Consider the following 20,104-nt stretch of genomic DNA (forward strand, 5'->3'; position numbering starts at 1 on the left):
TCTCTCTTATCCCCACCCGCGCCCAGGCGGCAAGCTGCGGACGCTGTTTTCCTTTCTTCCTCCTCCCTCTCTCTCCCTTTTTTATTTTTAAAGAAAATAGCCTATCGGCAGAAGGGGCCCAGCTGCGGCTTGTCTCTGGCCGCCCAGCGGGCTCAGCAAGGCGCTGCCGGTCCTTGGAACCTCTTCCCGGGAAAGGCATGGGCCGGCCGCGGGGCACATTCAGAAAGTACCCAGACGCTAGCGAGGGGCCTCCAAAGGCCATAGCAGGCATCTGGTGCGGAGGTGAAAACCTCCTTTCCACCGAGACCCCAGTCGCCGGATGCGGTCGCCGCCTCCGTTTTTCCCCGGACAACTAGGCCGTTTAGCCTCAGCCAGGCTCCTCCTCGGGGTCCCTGTCCGGCTCTGCCATTCCCCAGGCTGGGCTAAGGGTGGGAAGGAGGTGGAGAAGAGGATTCCCAACTTCTAAGGGACACAGGAGAAGCGAAAGTTTTTCCTTCCAACACTCGGCCCAGCCCTGCCTGCTCGGCCTGAGGGCTGTGGATGGGCCACTGCAGCCCCGTAGGAAGCAGGCCAGGCCGGGCTGGTGTGTGAGGGTGTGGGTATTCCGTGTCAGTAATTGTTTTCCACACCCATCTTCCAACCCTCTCTCCTATTTCCGCTCCCTACCCGGAGACTTGCAAAAACCAGAGTAAGGGAAAAGCAACTCAATGAATGTCTGATCATCTCATCCAGAGTTAAAATAATAATGACAGAGCGAAGAACACAACTAGAGAGAAATAACCACACTCCCAGGAAAGTGAGTAAAGGCTCAAAAGGGTCCCTCCTCTCAAAGACTCAACCCTGCGGGTGACCCTAGGCCGGGTTTCTTTCCCGCCTGACAGTTTTCGGGGAGCCAGCAGGGAGGCAGCCAGCCTGCGCCGCCATGGCGGTCTGCGGCCGGCGCTCCCGCCGATTGCCGGGAGGTGGCGCGCTCTGCTCAGAGGCCGCTGCCAACCTTCTCCCGGCGTCTCCCCCTTCTCCTTGTTTCCCCCTCTCTCGGAGGCTCGCATTGAATCGGCCCTAACGATTCTCGGATCGTCATTATTTGTAACCATAGAGCATGAATTACCTCTTGAGGTCATCAGTGAGAATTTACGACTGGTCAACAAAAGCACGTGATTCCCTAACGCCCCCCCATCCCCCTTCCAACCTCCCCCCCCCCATATTTGGCCGCATACATAGCAAAACGAAGTACAGTGCATCGCTATAATTCATTAATACATCATAAATCGTGAAGCACAGGGTTATAACGACCACGATCCACAAATCAAGCCCTCCAAAATCACCCAAATGAGCTCCTACTTTGTAAACTCCTTCTCGGGGCGTTATCCAAATGGCCCGGACTATCAGTTGCTAAATTATGGCAGTGGCAGCTCTCTGAGCGGCTCTTACAGGGATCCCGCTGCCATGCACACCGGCTCTTACGGCTACAATTACAATGGGATGGACCTCAGCGTCAACCGCTCCTCGGCCTCCTCCAGCCACTTTGGGGCGGCGGTGGGCGAGGGCTCGCGCGCCTTCCCCACGCCCGCCCAGGAGCCCCGCTTCAGGCCAGCGGCGTCGAGCTGCTCCCTGTCCTCGCCCGAGTCCCTGCCCTGCACCAACGGCGACAGCCACGGCGCCAAGCCCTCTGCCTCGTCCCCCTCCGACCAGGCGACCCCAGCCAGCTCCAGCGCCAATTTCACCGAAATAGACGAGGCCAGCGCGTCCTCGGAGCCAGAGGAAGCGGCGAGCCAGCTAAACAGCCCGAGCCTGGCGCGGGCGCAGCCAGAGCCCATGGCCACCTCCACGGCCGCGCCCGAGGGGCAGACTCCGCAGATCTTTCCCTGGATGAGGAAGCTGCACATCAGCCATGGTAATTCTGGCTCTCTCCTCTTTTTTGTGTCTTCTCGGCCGTGCCTTCTCTGCGTTTGGGGGGTGGGGGTCGGGGCGAGGAGCGGTTGGCTTTCCTCAAATATAGGTTTATTATTTTTTTCCAGGGGGGGCAGAAGTCTCTAAGAGAGTCCTCACAGCTCCGGGGACAGAGCCAACGAAGGTGTTTAGCTGGGAGGGGGGTGGGGGCTGGGGAGGAGTATTTTAAATAATTTGTTCCCCGACTCGGCATGGGTTTTATTCGCCCAGCTGTACTAGCTGTGGGATGAGGGATGGGGTTTCTGGAAGGTGGGGAAGGGTCCTGTTCGCTACCGAAATGTGGAGGCTGCCACCGGCAGAGGAGGGGCGAGGAGTCCAGCTTTCCAGGGCCAGAGTGCAGCCGCTCTCCTCCCTCCGGGGGGCCAGCGGGCCGCCTGAGCCCAGCGCAGGGTGAGGCGCAGGGAGGGAGCCAGAGACAAAGCCGGGCGCTTCGCTGCCCGCAGACGTGGGGGCTGCGGGAGAAGAGGGTGCAGAAAGCGAGCTCGGATTCGGGGCCTCTGGAGTGGGGAGGATGGGCGCTGCAGCGAGCTGGTGGCCGGGGACGCCTGGGTCCTGCTCCACGCCCCCCTCCCACCCGGGGCCCCCCTCCCTGAACCCGAGTAACGTGGCCTCGCGGCTCTGCTCTGTCTGCTCCAGATATGACCGGGCCTGACGGCAAGAGGGCCCGGACCGCCTACACCCGCTACCAGACCCTGGAGCTGGAGAAGGAGTTCCACTTCAACCGCTACCTGACCCGGCGGCGGCGCATCGAGATCGCCCACGCGCTCTGCCTGTCCGAGCGCCAGATCAAGATCTGGTTCCAGAACCGCCGCATGAAGTGGAAGAAAGATAACAAACTGAAAAGTATGAGCCTGGCCACAGCCAGCAGCGCCTTCCAGCCCTGAGTCCTCTGGGAGGAGCCCTGGGCGGCCCAAGAGCCCCGGCCGCCCCCCAGCCCCGGCCCCTCCGAGCCTCCCCGCGCCGCCGCCGCCGCCGCCCGCTGGGGACTGGATCCCATGCGCCTGCCTCGCCCCAGCCTTGTGTTACCATGTTTTGTTTGGTCTTAGATCTTCCCGTGGCTCCCTCTCTCCTGGACTGGTTGATCTTGTTATTATTGTTAATAATGATGATAATTATTATTTGCCCTCCCTGCTCCTGGCTCCCCTCCGCGCGCCCCACATCCACCAGTGTTTCTGAATGTTCGTGTCCGTGGTTGCACTCCTTCCCCCAGGAAGAAAAGAAACTCGCATGTGTAATGTGAACTTTCCCCTCCCCATCTTGTTCTTCTAACTTATTTATAAAAGGATGAGCGCTGTATTTTGAGTTTCAGCTGGAAACTTCTCTAAGGGGCAGCAGTGGAGGTGGGGTGGTTCCGCAGTGCCGGGCCCAGCTGAGCTGGCCTCGGACATGGAGTCCATGACTGTGTTTCTTTCCGCCCTCCTCTCCCTCCGCCCTCTCCACTCCCCAGGCCCAAGTCTCTTGGTGGCTTGGTCCTGGGTGGGAAGGGGCCAGGGAGGACCAAAGCGGTGATGTTGAGAAGAGGGAAGGTATATAGTGAGATTTGAGTTCCTGCCGCCTGGGTAGGCCCCACAGGCCTGCCCTGGGAGTGTACGGAAACAAAAAGAATCCTCAGTGTAAAACGTCGTGTGTATTCCTCTGTGAATCCATGGGCCTGGTGTAGAGAGGCCTAACGCTTGTAAATAGGGGGATGCTCTGGGTAGACCCATCTCCTTCCCCCCCTTATCCATTTTGCTTCCAAGACTATTTGTAGTGAGCGAGTGGATGCTGTGCTACGTGTGAAATCTGTCTTTGCCGGGCCTGTCTCAGTGATTCGCTTTTGGTATTTGTTTGTAGCTTTCCTTAAAGTCAAATAAATGTTTCCCCTACTCCACTGCCCTTCCACTTGTCTTTTCTCTGAGGGGCTGCCTCTCCCATCACTGGGCACACCCTAGACCATGCTTGATGGGTCTGGGGAGCAGGGAAAGGAAAACAGGATGCTCACCAGTGGCCCCTCTCAACTACCTAAGCCCCTGGCTGGCTCAGCAGTGCTTGGGCCAGAGGACAGGCCTGCACGCCTGGGGGACTGAGGCCCAGAAACCCCACATGGGGCTGGGGCAGGGAAAGGCTCAGCTGGACTTCACCCTGGCCTTCCACCAGCTGGTCAGAAAAGCCCCTGAAACCTCTTCAGGGAATGTAATTTGGGCCTAAGTTCTGAGCAGGAGGCTCCTGGCCAGTTGGGAGTGGTACTGGGGTACCCAGCTTCCCTGTCCCCTGCTCCAAATCCCAATTCAGTTCTGCCACCCACTAAAACAAAATAAATAAATAAATCCGCTGGATTTCAAAGGTTTCCCTCACCCTCAATCTTCTCTGCACTTATCAAGGGCTCTCTCTCTCTCTCTCTCTCTCTCTCTCCAGGGGCCTAACTGACCTTCCCTCTTGATTAGGAGTTGAGGGGTCCTTCCTGGAAAACCCCTGGTTCCCCCTCCAGTCAGACTGGCCTAGGGCCAGGGCCCAGTCCTCCTCCATCCAAGTCAGCCTCCACCCTGAGCGCAAGAGTCAAGTCTGAACACTTACCCGCACATCCCTTCCAGCTTGGCCCAACTTCTTACAGGACTTGTGGGGGAGGGGAAGCTGGTGAGGAGGCAGCAGAGGGTCTTGGAGGCTCTACTGGGCCCTCTTTCCCCCTCACCCCTTGACTTTGTCCCCCTTTGTCCATAGCAAACTATCCCAAAAGTCGCTATGACATTTAGATGTCAAATGGATAGGGGTTTTATCTCGAAGTTAGATCGTAAAAATCGCGGAGAAGTCAGACAGATACCCCTCACTGGCTCGAGAAAGTCACGTGAGGTCCATAAAGTTAGTTTTATGGTTTTGGGGAGTTGACACCGCACGGTATATTTCACATTCTCCAGAATGTTAAGTGACACTTTAACTGCTCGCTGTGGTGGGGAAGGGGGCAGAGGTAGGTGAGGGCTCTCCCAGCCCAGAAGGCAGTGGCGGCGGCGGAGGCCCAGCACTCCCGCAGTAAGTGGCTTCCAGCTTTGGCTTTTTCCCCTTGCAATTTTGGGGCTTGGAACTGGGGAAGGAAATCTTGCCTCCGGCAGGGCTATAGGATAAGTGGGCGAAATTTGGTCTGCTTTTTGCTTTTTGCACCAAGATCTGACAAACTGGGTGTCTGAATGGGGGGGGGGGCATTTAGTTCAATAAGGCCTCAGTGGTTGGGGCGCCTGGTTTTTTATTTGCAATAGTGTCTGACTCTTTGTGGGGGAAAGGGTCTGTGTGGGTTCCTTCAGTGTCCTTGGACATGTAGGTGGTAAGAAGAAGGGGTGTGTACTACTGAAAGAAGGGCCCCTTGTGGGGGCCAATTCACTGCTGGATCTTCAGACAGAAGTCTCCCACCCCCAGGAAAGAAACTTTATGGCATTCATGTGTTAGGGGTGTGTTGGGGGTGCGCTGCTGGGCACTTTTATCTGGCTACATCTGAACTGAGAAAAAGCACCCAGAAGGCTAAGGCAGCTGCCTTGCACTGGAATATTCTTTGGTTTTCAGATCTTGAACCCCATGAAAGAGGTACCTCTGATTCTCTGTAGCCTCATCAGGATTATCCAAGATGGGAAGCATGGCGCTTTTGCACCCCACTTCAGCCTGTTGGTCCCAAGCCTACCCTTCTGCTGGGCTCTAAGTAGGGTCCTGAGATCAGAGTGGGGAGCGGACAGAGCTGCAGTGGGCTGAAGGGGGGAGCTTCTCCCCCTGCCTAGAGGGGTTAGATGCTGAAGTAGGTCCCTGAAAATCCTTCCACAAATAAAACTTGCTCAAGAAAGAAGACCCAACTGTCCGGAGGGATAAAAGGGACTCAGGAGCTGGGAGAGAAAATCGGAAAGGTGCTTTCTTTCCCGTCCTCTCCTTTTCTCCTCTCCCGCTACCAGATCCTTAAATGCCCTTTTGTTTTGTGGCACCACAAACCAAAGGGATTTCATTATTTGACCCTCAGGAGCCTGTTATTTTCCAAGGATAAGTCACCCTTCCAAAAACCAGAGGCCTCTTCTCCACCAAATTGACCCCCCGATTTTGAGACTTATTGGGTCAACCACCTTTTCACTCCAGCTTTTGCCAGCCTGCCAGCTCTTGCTTCCGCTGACCAATTCCTGTGGATAGTGCCTGGAATTGGACATGTGGCACCTTAAGAAGCTTCTGGTCTTTGGGACAAGGGAAGGGTCACAAGATTCCCTCCATTCCCCCTTAAAGGACTTTCTCCCTCTCTCCCTCTGTCCCCGCAGCTACCCTCTGCTTCCTGAACTCTTCAATCCCTGCACAGGCCTGACTTACAGGAGAGCCTTCACAGGCTCTGAGAGCAGAAAGGACAGAGAGCTCGGGGTCCTCACCCTGATTTGAAGACCCATCTCCCCAAGAATGATGGGGCATTTGTACACTTTGGAAAGGAGGCTCTTCTCCCAAAAGATTCCCAGCAGCATATCAAATACTAATAATACATGTCGGCCAGAGCTTCCACCGGCTTCCGCTGTGGATAAGGCAGATGAGTTGAGTGAGGTGCAGAGGAAGCTGCCTCGGGGGCAGAATCCGACCTGGGGTCTCCTGGGAAGCCCCATCCTGTGGCGAGCCTGCCTCCCCTCTCCCAGAAACGCCAGACCACCAGGCCTGCGTCCCTGCAGACTTTTTGGCCCTCTCCCACGTCAGTTCTGCAAATTCTGATAAAGAGTGTGGGACCTACGGCCCAGGGACATGTGCTGGGCATATCTAGACAGATTTTCCGGAGTGGTAAAGAGCAGCCCGGAGCAGGCGATTGCCCATTTCCGCTGCGGAGGCCAAAGCGCTTGGAAGGTCTTCTGCTCTAAGCGGGTCCCAGGAGAAGACGCTCTCGCTGGGCTTTCCTCTTCTCCCCTTGAGTAGCCGCCTCTGGACAAGTCTTCCTTGAACCCCAACAGGGACCTGTTTGAGGAGGAGATGAGAGGTGAGCAGGGGTCTCTGGTGCAAAGGAGCTCAGTCTTCTGCCCCAGACCCCCACCCTCCCCTCCCACCTTCCTCAAGACATTCTCCAGGTCTCGCTGGGACTTTTCACTCTCTCCTCTCCTGCCAGCGACTGCGGCTTCCTCTCAATTCAGGCCTCAACCTTCTGAGCTGCCGGCTGGTGCCATCTGGCCAGATCCTTGCACCCAGCCTCCCAGCCAACAGCGCACCCTCACCTCCGGGGAGGGCCCAGGAGGCGGCAGCAGGACTTTGAGGCTGAAGTTTCCCTTTCCCCCTTGGAGGCCAGCCTGACCATCACTCAGTAGACAATTTGATTGTTTTGTTTTATTTGGTTGTGTTTTTTGTTTGTTTGTTTTGTGTTGTTTCTCCTTGGCCACAGGGGTGGGAGGAAGTATAAAGAAGTGTAAACAGGAAAGCCAGCCGGCCTGGAGTTCCGAGGGCCCATATTTCATTGGCTTCCCTTCCATAACTGCAGCCGGGACACTTAACCCTTCCCTGGCTGTGAGAAGGTATTCACTGGGGGCTGGTGAGGCAGGGTGTGGGGAGGAGAGCCAAGTTGGAAGCTCCTTTCTGGCCCTGGGGTCTGGGTGCCGGGGTGGAAGGCCGAGGATTCAGAGCAAGGGAGAAGACAGGCAGACGGCACTGTGCAATCGCCCACACTCAGTCCCTGCGGGGACGGAGAGGAGAAGGCTCATGCACTTCACAGCCTGGGGCCAACCTGGACCAACCAGGGAGGACAGGGTTGGCAAGAACCCCTCCCTTCGGGTAGGGGAGAGCCCACTGGCCACTCTCTTCATTTTGGGAGATCCTAGGAGTAATCAGATTTCAGGCTGGGCTCTGCCCACAGCGGGATTTATCGATTACTGCAGCACTGTTACACATCCATATTAATTAACCCAGACACCGCCTAGAAACCAAGGAGGGGGAGGGGAGAAATAGGGGCTCCTTCAGGAGTAGGGACAAATCTCTCTGAGCGTCCCTGGGGCCCAGATTGGAGAATCATTCCCCACAAGAATCCTATGGCCTTACTCAGCTCAGTTCCTGCACTTCTCAGCAGGGATAAGTGAGAGGTACTCTCTACAGTCCACCTCACACCAAATCTCCTGGGGGTGGGGGGCGGGGAGGAGAAGGAGGGAATTAAATACCTACCCCCAGGACCGACGGACTTTTCCTAGTCAGAGTTAGGGTGCCCCAGCCCTCGATTGGACGGATTTTTTGATACTTGTTCCCTGCTCGACCTTTATAGAGCGGGCAGTGCCCCTCCCCACCTTTTTTTCAACTTCCCCAAGGTAGAAGCTTTTTCTGGTCTGGAAGGTTGTTTTGCTTTAGTGTTTGGTGGTGGTGGTGGTAGCGATGGCCTATCCCTTCCTCCTGCCCCTCCCTCCAAAAAGTGATTAAAATCTGTTAAAGGATTTAATTAAGAGAGTTAAATGAAAATGAAGGAGGCGCAAATGAGTTGGGGAAGAAAACCCACACCAAAGCTATTCTCAACGATTAAATCGCCATTTTAACAATATAATGGAGTTTGCATCCTGAAAGGGGAAATCAACGCTCATATCTCATCAATAATTCATAGAGTTCGGGATCACGCAGAGGTCAGCAGACAGGGCCAGAGCGCCGGCCTATGTGGGGCTGCCAGCCGCTGCCGCATACATTATTCGCCGGGTGCCAACCGCTACCTTCACCGCTCAGCCCCGGGGGCCGGGGCATGCCGGCAGGTTTAGGCGGATTTTGCGTTCTTTCATTTTGGAGAATTTACTGAGACCACATTTCGGGCTCCAGGAGGAAATGGGATTTAGGAGACGGAAAGGATTGAACTTCAGGCAGTTGGGGATCTGTCCGACTCCCAATATGACCACCTTCCCAAATTGTAATCTCTCTTCCCCTTATTTCTTCCCCCTTTCTCTGTTTTAGGCGTCCCCTTCCCTTTCTCTTCTCTCCTTAACTTTCCTCTTCGAAAGGAAAATGCACTCTCTGCAGCTTCTTCTAGCTTTTCCTGCCCAGAAACGCTCGCTGTTCCAGGCTGCCCCCCCCCCCCCCCCCCCCCCCGGCTGTGCTCTGGCCTTGCTCTCTGAGTGGATTGGGGCTGATCCCCCCAAGGCTGTAGCCTTGGCTGCCACCTGGAGCTCGAGTTCAGAGGCCCCACCTTGGTGACGGGGATTCCCGAACCTCAGGACCCTGTGGGCTAGAGATGGCTGCATCGGGGGAGAAACGGTGCCTAGCCAAGGGGTGATCCAGGTCAGGCGGGAAGGAGGGAATTCTGCCCAGAAAGCAGCATCTAGGGGAGAAGTGAAGGGAGAGTCCCAGCAAGTGGGAACCTGTCGTCTAGGGGAGTTGGAAGCAGCAGGGAGGATAAGCCCTATCTGGCAGCTTTTCTGCAGGCTTGTTCCATTTTTGTCTTTCTCTCTGGATGTTTCTCTAACTCGCTCTCTTTCTTTCTGTTTTCCGACTCTCCAAGGCCCCTAGGGAAAGAGGAATGAAAGCCTTCCTTGGGAGAGATGAGGAGCCTGGGACGAAATATTTGCGCGCAGGGGGAACCCAAAGAGCACAGGTTGCCCGGCGGCCGCTGCGCGGGCCGAGAGGCTCAGGCTGTAACGTCCCCGAGCTGCCAGTAGAGTCCGCCTTAGACCAAGTTCACAGCCAGGCTGGGGCCGCGGAGGCGCCAGCGAGCGGCGGCCGCGCAAGGTGACCCGGAGCCCGCCGGGCCTCGCCTGGCCCGGACCCTGAGCTCTCTCTTTCTCTCCAGCCCTGTGGGGACTGTCGCCTCCTCCGCTCGCAAGGAACTCTTGCTCCAGAAATACCCTTCCTTAGGCCAGACCATTCGACCGCTCCCCAAACGTCTCCTTGCCAGCAGTCGCCCCCCACTCTGGGGGACAGGAGTGGGGAGAAGGGGGTCATCAAAAGCTCTTCCAGGCATCCTAACAGGAGGCCGGTGAAAATGCGGGAAGGGGGGTCGATGCGGGAAGGGGGCTGGCGACTTTCCCCCCAGACGTTATTTAATAATCAAAAGACTCCTCTTCCCCAGGTCTAAGGCCCCCAGTGTGTGTGGTGGTGGTGGTGTGGGGGGTGCGTGTGTGTGTCGGGGGGGGGGGGTTAGGGGGAGGGGCAGGGAAGGGGGTTTGCGCTGGGGTTGCTGCAGCCAGCGCAGCAGAATGAGACCCTGGGCGGTGAGGCCAGTGTTATTGCCGGAGGGGTCGGAAAGTTGGAGGGTCAAAAGTTTACGGCTTGCGTGAGCAGGCGGCGGTGGCGTCTAGCGGCGGGGGCGGGGTGGGAGAGGGGAGGAGGCTGTGTGTATGAAGAGAGAAGAAAGCAAGCCAGGGATGCTGGAGGTAAGGAAGGCTTGTGGGCTGTGGGGTGGGGGGAGTGGCAGAGCAGAGCTGGGGAGGGAGGACAGGCAGATGTTTGGGGGAGGAGAAACGGAGGGAGGATGAAACAGTTCTCAAAACAAACAAACAACTACAAGACCCCAACACCAGGCGCTAGTGGAGCGGGGAGCTGTACAAAAGAGAGCGCTCGGGGAGATGGCGAATCCTCGGCGCAATTTTCTCTCCCAAAGATAACCTTTGAGTCACCATATAAAATTTAATTATAACCTACTTAGAAGCACACATTTTAAAAATCCAATTACCTATTTGTCCTTGCAGGAGGTTTGGTGGGGCCAAGAAGGGCTTCCAAGGTGAAGGCCTGAGTCCCCACAAGATCAATCCTACCCAGCTTACCCTAAAGGGGCCAAACAGCTGGCTCCCCCAAACCCCTCTCTCTCTCCTGGCAGGCCTGTTCTTCAGGCAGGGTTCGACCCCCAGGCTGGGTGCAAACAGCTGAAATCCATGACCATGGGCCAAGACTGGAAGATTTCTAACCTCCCATTCCTCTTCCAAATTGCTTGATTTTAAGAACCTGGATACTGAAAGCAGTTTAGCTTGTCAATGCTCTCAGTCTCCCAAACCTCCACTTGTGTGTTCATCCAGCTCCTCTCTTTCTATTTGGAGGAGGGAGGGGAAATGAGAAGGAAAAATACCGAATGGCCTCATAGAGAGCTTTTTAAGTGGAGTTGAAACAGGCGACCTGAAATGAACCTTGAATTGATGCATTAAGCTTATCTCCTAAGTAAAAAGCTTAGAGACCTTGTAATTATAACACCAGGGCATATGTCTATTTTGGGTCTTTAAATGACTGTTTGTTGCTTTATGAGATGTCATCATATTCTCTTCTAAGCATTCAATACAGGAGGTGCACTGTGGGTGTTTGTCCTGCCAGAATAGAGATAACCTAAGAGTTTTCATAAAGATGCCTTTTGAAATATGGCCAGAGAGAGAATGGTTGAATGTCAAATTTCAAATAGATTTGACCCCAATTTTTTTTTTTTTTTTTTTTTTTTTTACTAAGCCAGCTGGGTATGGGTCCCTGTTTCTACTCAGCCTTTAGGCAAGCTTCTCTAGGGAGTCAAGCCAGGAAGGAATTCCTGGGGTCTAGAGGAGGTATAGGTAAAAGCCTGAACTGGAGGGTCTGTCTCCTGTTCCCCCTTAGTCTCCTTCTCCTGCATCCCAGGACATAATGTTAGCAAATTTATGGTCCTGTGGGATAGACTGGAGCAGCCCCAAGTCCTGGGCCAGAGGGGGCCTCAGGATGGGGAAGGGGAATCCTCTGCCACCCCAGGCCAACCTGGGTACCTCGGGACTCTCTCCCCCCACCTCCCTGTACTAGGGGGACACCAGTTCACTCCTCCTAGGCTTGAACTGGATGGAAGGGGAGTCACCTGATTTGCCTTTATGGGTCCCCCGGAGGCTGCAGAAAGGGGAGATGTGTTGTTGGCAGTCCACCAGATTCTGATCCTACAGGGGCAAACCAAAGACAATCTCTGAATATTTTTGATGCCTCTTTGATTTGCCCCTGAACCTTCTTGTGGTGGGGATAGGGGTAGGCAAAGGAGTTACTGTATAGATAAGTGGTTTTAAACAAAAATTGCAGGCTGGGAGGATATTGTTTTGTTTTTAAGGAAGAATTAGAGTCTCTGAAAGCCAAGTCCTCAGCTTGGACCAGTACATTTCTATCTGTCTTCCCCAAATTTACTGGCCTATGGACCAAATCTCACCCACCCCACCCTCCAGGTGGAGGGGTCATTCCTGAACCTCTGGGGTCTCCAAAGTTTGGGTAGAAATGGGGGCTATTTCTGACATTGGGGGATAGAATAAAGTAGATGGAGTATGCAGTAGGGTTGAGACACAGGCCTGCCAAATTCAGCCATTTATCGGGGAGACTGTAAGGAAGGGGGCTTTCTGGCCTGCTCTCGGGGACACAGACCCCCAAGGCCACACTTCCACTTCTCCAGGTGCCAGCCTCCTTCACAGGCCACACAGGCAACCCCCACAGGATCCTACCCTCTTCCTCTTTGCTGGGAACCAGAGCTGACAAAAACATAGGAATGACAGAATATTAAAGCGGAGGCCGGGCAGGCTGAGTCCTCTCCAAATGGGACCTTTGTGAGATGGGGGTTACGTTGAAGTGAAGGAAAAGTTCTGGCAAAAAGTGAGCCGGAGAGGATGAACTGAACCAAAATTCTGCTCTGTCATTTTTCGCCCAAGTAATGACCTGCAACAAAATTCAGGATGACCTAGCGAACTGCGAGGCTGTATTATGGTAACTGGCTGTTCATGGGGGAGGCCTGGAGAGGGGTGAACCGCAGGTCACGGCGTCTAAAAATTATTAAAATGTTCGAGAGCCTCGTGACGCGCCTAGCTGTTTAACAAAGACTGCCAAAGTATGAGATTAATACGAAAACTTGCGCTTCGAAAACACACCAAAAAAAAAAAAAAAGTCTTGTTCCGGCCTCCAAGGGGGCCTAGAGCTCTTCTGCCGGCGGCCGCGGTTCGGTTTTCTGGACACACAAGAGTGGACAAGAGCGAACTGGGCCGTTTCGGCGCCGATCGCGGGCGGGTCGGTGGCCCGGAGGTTGGGGAGCCGCCCCGTGAGTACCCTGCCCGCTCCCGCGCTGGGCCTTCCACTCCCGCGGCTGCCAGGGCGATGAGCGGACCGGCTGGGGCTTGCCTCCTTGGCCCTTGGGTTTCCTGCCCTCGCTCTGCCTGTCCCTCCCACCCTGCCGACAAAAGGTAGATGATTTCTCGCTGGCTGGGACGGCGGAGGGGCGCCGAGCAGCGAAAGGTCACGCTAGCAACCTGTGGCTGCGGGAGAAGGCGGCCCGCCAGCCGCTGGAGCTCAGGGGAGGTGGCTCGAACGCGCGCGGAGCTCTGTCCGTTTCTTATTTTTATTATTATGCGCATTGATGTTAGGCTTCTTCTGGGAATGGAGGACAGAGGCAGACTCCCGTTCTGGTGAAACCCATCATGGGAATCGCTGATAAACCTTATCTTCTACCCATCGCGGCTGGACTGGGCTGGGGTGGAGGGTAGGACACTTCGTGGGATGGGTGGCATGGGCAGGTGGCGGCTCCCAGCGCGCAGAAGAGAACATTTCTGTGCTGTATACCGAGGATCAGCCATACACAGCCCCTCGGTGCTCCTGCCTCCCATCCCTCTCTCCTGGGGTGTTCTGGGCACTTGGGCCACATCCCTTGAGAAGTGTAGAGCAGCAGAGATGCCCGTGACCAGCTCAGCGGCCCTCCCATAATTTTGAAAAGCCCTGAGTTGGATGGCGTTTCAGAGAGCTAGAGAGTTGAGAAGGAGGTATGGGGTGGGGGAAGGGCCCAAACAGTTGGAGTGGGTTGTGCAGCTCCTAAGTGGCCTTTGACAAGACTTGGAAAGGTCCTTGCTTGATGCCCGGGGCCTGGTGGAGGTCCTACTTAGACTTCAGTGTCCCTGGGTGCCCAGATGGGGGTCTGAGATTCAGATAGCTACAGTAGAATTGTGTGTGTGTGTGTGTGTGTGTGTGTGTGCGCGCGCGCGTGTGCTTTTTCAAATATATGTGAGTCCAGCCTGGCTGGGAGGGTGTTGGCGGTAGAGATCAGGCCTGGAGGCCAACAGGAGCACTCTAGATTTGGGATAGAAAAGAGGGTCTCTGGACCTAGTTGCAGGCAAATGGGAGCGCTCCTCTTAGCCACCTGCAAGGGTCCCAGGACTGGGATGGGCAGAGACTTCTGGAGTGTGGGGGGCTAGAGGGTCTTTTTGTGTGTGTGTGTTACTGCAGTATTTGTGAACGAAATTGATGTTATTCTGACTCATTCACTAGGGATACAAAAATTATTCAGACCTAGGGAGATGGGTAGGGAGCTGGGGTGGGGAGGAAGTTGCTTCTGTGCACTCTTGGCCTTACAATGGGAAGGCTGTCAGCTTTCGCAGTCGAGGATTCAGTTCCCTCCAGCCCAGCCCCCTGTCTCCCAGTTTAGTACATGTACTGGTTGCTGGAAACCCCAGATGCCCTGGGTCTCCCAGATCCCCTTTTGGGTCCCACTGTCAGCAACCCTAGCAGGTGGCAGAGTGAGCAAGTTGAGAGAGAGAGAGAGAGAGAGAGAGAGAGAGAGAGAGACCGCCTGCCTGGGGCTAGGGAGGTGGGGAAACGGGGTCCTCCTCACACTTCAGGGATTATCCTCCATTTCTGGCCCCAGGAGGTCTGGGAGGTTGGGAGGGACCGGAATATCATCTGGCTGCATTTTTATGGTTCTTCATTGCCCTTCATTCGGAAATGAAACGCCTTTGATCTTTTTCTCAGGTTGTAAACGGAATTGCCCGTCATTAAATATCCAGGGCCCCATCTGCTTGGTCTCCCAGCATTTTTCTTTACAGCTGTTTCTCCCTCATTTTACCATTGAAATTTTCCAAAAGGACTTTATGACACCCGCTTCACACCCAGCCGCCTTTCCCCCCTCCCTTTGCTAAGAGGCGCCTTGAAAAATATATAGATATTCGTTTGATCGCAAACTAAAGGCTGCAAGGGTCACTGGAGGAGCCCATTGGGGTTTTGTTTTTCTTTTTTAAAAAAAAGTCCTTGGGGGATGGGAGGGGTGGGAGGGCACCCAGAAGGGCCCGATTCTGACTTGCCGCAGCCTCAGGATGACCCTTCCTCCTTTTGTGTTTAGCTAATGTTTACATCTCATAATTCATGCCCCACCGCGGAGCGTTGCGCAGCGCTGCGAGGTTTGCGTCTCTTTGCCAGACTCGCCGCTTCCAGTTCTCCCTAAAAGAAGAGGAAGAGAACGGAAAACCTTGTAATCCCAAGGATGGATCCGCAGTATCTTTTCCTGTTCCCAGAACTCAAAATCAGAACAGAACGAAATAAATTCAAAGCGTTCAAACCACACCCCAAACGAAGAACACCCGGAAAGTAGGAGAACTGGAAAATGTATGGGCCAAGAAGATCTCTCTGTCTTCTGTATATACCCTGTAGATCCGAATTTGTGTAAGAAATTTTGTGGTCACAAATTCGTATCTAGGGGAATATGTAGTTGACATAAACACTCCGCTCATTTTTCTCCCCCCTGAAGAAATTTTTTTTTTTTTCTAAATGAGGACCATGCGGTGACTGGCCATGCGAAGACTCCTTCTTCTTTCTTCTTCCTTCTTTTCCTCCGGAAACTGGTTAGAGAAATCATCTACCTGAAATCTGCCCATGTCTGTCCCTGGGAGCCTTGGTCCCTTTTCACTTCTCTCGATAGGTTTCATGCTGGTGGTGTTTTAAATGTTATCCTCTCCCTCCAGCCCACCTAGTCTCTCCTCTGGGTTCAGGGAGGTTTGACTGAAAATCTGGGGGAAATGACTGTTGTCCTCAGTGTGCGAAGGCAAAGGAAATTCACTTTTCAAACGGATGTTGATGTCGCCTTTCCGTTTGGGTTCAGGACAAGATGCCCTGGAAATACCTGATTACCAAGGGGCGTTATTGGGGGTGTGTGTGTGTGTGTGTGTGTGTGTGTGTGTGTGTGTGTGTGTATGTCACCTCCAGGGCACCTACCCCAGCATCACAGGGCTGTGCGATCTGTGTGCACTGAGGAGGCTGTGGCATTAGTGACAATTACCACGCCTTCACCCCCGCGGTTAGTATTGCTCCGATGGTTCTGGAATTAGCAAATTGCTATTCAATGCGCTCTCAAAAGTTGCAGGGTTTTTTTTATCCACGGCTCACGTTCAGTGTGGGAAACCAAGTTGTTCCTTCCGTGTCGGGGAAGGAGCGGAGTGGGCAGGAGAGGGGAACAGACAGACGGACTGACAAAGCCAAACTAATAGCGCAGCTAAATGCGATTTGGAAGGCGAGGTCTCCCCGAATTAGTGCATGAATTTTCTATCGATCCGCCCGCGGTTCCATTCATCTCTGACAAGCCCCTCCGTGCACCCGCCCGCTGGCTCCCCACGCCTCCTCTCTCCTTCCCTCCCCCTCCCCGTGCGGCTGCCGGAGAAAACCTCCGCGCTCAGTGCCTCTCGCCCCCGAGTGGGCTCCCCTCTCCGGGCAAAGACCCCCGGCCTCCTCTCACTCCACTCCCCACGCAGAGCAGGGCGCACGGGCTCCCTTCCCGCGGGAGGAAGGGAAGGGGCCCACGGAGGCAGAGAATGCGGGCTGAGGTGAGGCAGGACAGGAGGGGCTACACGGGGAGCCCCAACTTCCGAGGGTGTCTAGGGATTGCGCTCTGCCCAGGGCCCCACCAGGCCCTCGGTTGGCAGTCCGCTCGCTCTCTCCCGGGGTCTCGGGGACGGCCAGGCCGCCCCGCAGGAGCCCTATGCAAATCCCGGCGCTGGCTGGGTGTCTGTGGGTGGGTGGGGAGGGGGCAGAAGAAGGGGAAATAAACCCCTTTGGCTGGAGTAGGGTCCGGGTGAGCAGATTTCCTTATCCGGGGATCGCAGGCGGGGCGGCCATTGGCTCCCAGGATCACGTGGGGCCCTAACTTTGTTCACTTGACAGTAAGTAGGAGGGCTTTCGGAAACAGGAAAACGAGTCAGGGGTCGGAATAAATTTTAGTATATTTTGTGGGCAATTCCCAGAAATTAATGGCTATGAGTTCCTTTTTGATCAACTCAAACTATGTCGACCCCAAGTTCCCTCCGTGCGAGGAATACTCACAGGGCGATTACCTCCCCAGCGACCACTCGCCGGGGTACTACGCCGGCGGCCAGAGGCGAGAGAGCGGCTTCCAGCCGGAGGCGGGCTTCGGGCGGCGCGCGGCGTGCACCGTGCAGCGCTACGCGGCCTGCCGGGACCCCGGGCCCCCGCCGCCGCCCCCGCCGCCCCCGCCGCCGCCGCCCGGGCTGTCCCCTCGGGCTCCGGCGCCGCCACCCTCCGGGGCCCTCCTCCCGGAGCCCAGCCAGCGCTGCGAGGCGGTCAGCAGCAGCCCCCCGCCGCCTCCCTGCGCGCAGAACCCCCTGCACCCCAGCCCGTCCCACTCCGCGTGCAAAGAGCCCGTCGTCTACCCCTGGATGCGCAAAGTTCACGTGAGCACGGGTGAGTGCGTGGGCGCCCCTTCCCCCTCCCACCCCCGGCGCTTTACACCAAAGGGACCTCGAGGCATGGGGGGGGGGGCGGGGGGAGCCGGGGGAAGCCAATTGTCCCCGCTATAAACTCGCCACGGCCGAGATTTACGGTCGCCTGTTTTCAGAGCCACATAATTACATCCCCCATAAATTTTTATGGCCTGGTGGGCCCCGCGCCTTTGAAGTCGGCTCCCCATTCTCTGTGGCCATTCTCACCAGCGACTTTCTCGCCAGGGACGCGTAGTCTCGGTGAAGTTGGAAGTCGGGGAGGGGGCGGGAGGTGGGAGAGGAGGAGGAGGAGGAAATCTGTATTTAAGCGGAGCGTTGAGTCAACTCCCACGACTGATTTTTTCCCCTTGCTTTCCCCTGGCCTGGCTCCTGGGCGCCAGAAGTGGGCAAAAGTTTTTTGTTGGGGGCAGGCACTGCTTGGAATCCGAGCAGAGAGGGTGGGAACTGACAGCAGAAAGGTTGAGGGAAGCCCCCTCCCCTTTCACCCCTCATTCTCCCACCCCGGGCCTCGGGCCAAGGCGGGAGAGGAACGAGGGAAACCTGGTGAAGATTTCCTCACTCTGAGCCCCCCCACCCCCCCCCCCCACCCCCAAACAACATGGAGATAAGCCTCCAAAACTCCGAGGTCTCCTTTTCTTCCAGCGGCCCCGCTTGCTTCCCTGTCCCCCCACCCCGCCCTCCGGAGTCAGAAGAGGCGGCGGGAGAGGGAGGGAGGGAGGGCGGGCGATACTGTGTTCTCTGGAAGAAAGTGCTCTCCCTCCTCCCTTTGGGGGCCATAAAACTTTCTCTTTCTGCTTCTCTCTGTGTGTGTCCAGTAAACCCCAATTACGCCGGCGGGGAGCCCAAGCGCTCTCGCACCGCCTACACCCGCCAGCAGGTGCTGGAGCTGGAGAAGGAGTTCCACTACAACCGCTACCTGACGCGGCGCCGGCGGGTGGAGATCGCCCACGCGCTCTGCCTGTCCGAGCGCCAGATCAAGATCTGGTTCCAGAACCGGCGCATGAAGTGGAAAAAAGACCACAAGTTGCCCAACACCAAGATCCGCTCGGGCGGCGCCGCAGGCGCAGCCGGAGGGCCCCCAGGCCGGCCCAACGGAGGTCCCCCCGCGCTCTAGTGGCCTCTGCGAGCGGGGAGCCACGGACCTGGGGCGGGGAGGGTGGCGAGCGCCGGGAAGGCGGGGGAGAGAGGCGGGAGGAGACCCTGGGGCCTGGGCCTGGAGAAGCCTTCCTGCCTCCCCCCCCACCCCCACTATCTATTTTCACGAATAAACGCAGAGAAGGGGTCGGGGAAGCTTTATTTATAGAAACCACAATGGGGAGCCCCCCCCCAGAAGCAAAGCTCAAGTCTCTTGCTTTCTTAAAAAAAAGATAAATAAGAGGAAAGAAGAAGGAAGAAAGAAAAGACAGAAAGAGAAATAGGAGGAGGCTGCACGCCTCGTTTTCAGCTGTGGCGAAGATGGATCCACGTTTCATCTTTAATCACGCCAGGCCCGGGCCCATCTGTCTTGTTTACTCTGCCGCGGAGAGGACGGGCCTCGGTGGCCACCATTACCTCGACACTCGGCTAACAAATGAGGCTGCCGGGCCGCCCGGCCTCTGCTGCTGCCGCCGGAACACAGCCCGGATTTTCTTTCTTTGTCCCCCAGGCCTGACACCCAGCGAAAGCGCCCTCTGATTGCCAGAGAGCGCGGTGTGTTGGCCACGGTAACACACACACACACATAACACCTCCTCCCGGTGGCCCATCCAGGCCCCTTGGCGGGGACACTGACTGCACCCCGTTCCACGGCGGGGCTGGGAAGGGGAGGCAGCAGGAGGGGGGCAAGTCGAGGCTCGGGCGGCCTTGGCAACCGCAGGGAAATTGAGTCCAAGGAGAAAGAAAGGAAAGAAAGAGACACGCAGACCCCGGAGGGCCTGCCTTGGGCAGGTCAAGCTGTCCCTGCAGGGTGAGGGCGGCCGAGTTCTGGGCACACCCCCCTCGCCCATCTCGAGTTGTGCAGAGTTGACCTGCCCTCCTAGACTGAAACTGAATGTGAAACTAGGAAATAAAATGTTGCGCCCCTCCCGGGTCTGGGAGATGATGTGCCAGAGACCTCTCCCATAGTTGATCATTGTTGCATTGATTATTATTATTAATTAATTATTATTATTATTTTATGTTATGTGTGTCCTTTCTCCTCTTCTCTTCCTGACATTCCAAAGTAGGCCCCCTTCCTAGTTCTGGGGCTGCCTGAGTCTAGAACCCTTCGTTGGCGTGAAAATGTGTGTCCTGTACCGAGTGACAATAGAAATAAATGTTTGGTTTCTTGTGACCAGCACAGCGTGTTTTTGTTTAAGCCTTGATCTAAAGATACGGACAAATGCCCCCTAGCCTCGATCTGAAGCACCTCCGTCCATTTGGATTCACATTGTATGTGGCTGAGGATTTTTTTTTCCCCCCAAAGGGTCCGATGGGAATTTCTATCTTCAAGGACTCCAAACTGTGGTAGCTGGTTTGTTTTCTTTTGGGGGTGGGTGTGTTCTTTAATTGTCCCCCCTCCAGTCCAAAAAAAATGGATGGAAAGGACGAGGAGGGCTGACTCCAATCCCTAATGTGGAGGTGGGGGGAATGTTTCATTGTAGGACACAAGAGGCTTAAGTATGGCAAAGCCTCTCATATCATGATTTATTTGTCATAAGCAAATAAAATGCGGTTAAGCTGTCTCCTTCTAGACAGACGGCTCTTTGCTTATTAAAGTTCCGAGAGAGGATTCCGCGAGGCCGGCCTCTTTTCTC

At 55.7% G+C, this 20,104-nt stretch overlaps 2 protein-coding genes across 3 annotated transcripts; both read left to right on the forward strand.

The window, feature by feature from the left end:
• The first annotated feature begins 1,183 nt into the window (after positions 1-1,183).
• HOXB5 (homeobox B5) lies at positions 1,184-3,807 on the forward strand. The gene is made up of 2 exons (XM_070393384.1): positions 1,184-1,894; positions 2,587-3,807. The coding sequence occupies exons 1-2, from the start codon at positions 1,330-1,332 to the stop codon at positions 2,832-2,834; spliced, it is 813 nt and encodes a 270-aa protein (XP_070249485.1). The 5' UTR covers positions 1,184-1,329; the 3' UTR covers positions 2,835-3,807.
• An 8,603-nt stretch (positions 3,808-12,410) lies between these two features.
• Positions 12,411-20,032, forward strand: HOXB4 (homeobox B4). 2 transcript variants are annotated; one of them, XM_070393382.1, is made up of 3 exons: positions 12,411-13,022; positions 16,934-17,292; positions 18,146-20,032. In XM_070393382.1, exons 1-3 carry the CDS (start codon positions 12,676-12,678, stop codon positions 18,442-18,444), a joined length of 1,005 nt encoding a protein of 334 aa, XP_070249483.1. In that variant the 5' UTR covers positions 12,411-12,675; the 3' UTR covers positions 18,445-20,032. The 2 variants fall into 2 exon arrangements, with proteins under 2 accessions (XP_070249483.1, XP_070249484.1); XM_070393383.1 differs by lacking the exon at positions 12,411-13,022 and having other exon boundaries at positions 16,638-17,292; positions 18,146-20,031.
• Positions 20,033-20,104: the final 72 nt, after the last annotated feature.

This window comes from Myotis yumanensis, unplaced genomic scaffold (assembly GCF_028538775.1).
Source record: "Myotis yumanensis isolate MYYU_CA2020_CCGP unplaced genomic scaffold, mMyoYum1.0.hap1 SCAF_16, whole genome shotgun sequence".
Lineage (NCBI taxonomy): Eukaryota > Metazoa > Chordata > Mammalia > Chiroptera > Vespertilionidae > Myotis > Myotis yumanensis.

Coding starts and splice junctions, on each gene's coding strand:
- HOXB5 (XM_070393384.1), top strand. CDS start 1,330: ATGAGCTCCTACTTTGTAAACTCCTTCTCGGGGCGTTATCCAAATGGC. Junction 1,895..2,586: donor GAAGCTGCACATCAGCCATG/GTAATTCTGGCT, acceptor TGTCTGCTCCAG/ATATGACCGGGCCTGACGGC.
- HOXB4 (XM_070393382.1), top strand. CDS start 12,676: ATGAGATTAATACGAAAACTTGCGCTTCGAAAACACACCAAAAAAAAA. Junction 13,023..16,933: donor TCCCACCCTGCCGACAAAAG/GTAGATGATTTC, acceptor TTACCTCCCCAG/CGACCACTCGCCGGGGTACT. Junction 17,293..18,145: donor CAAAGTTCACGTGAGCACGG/GTGAGTGCGTGG, acceptor GTGTGTGTCCAG/TAAACCCCAATTACGCCGGC.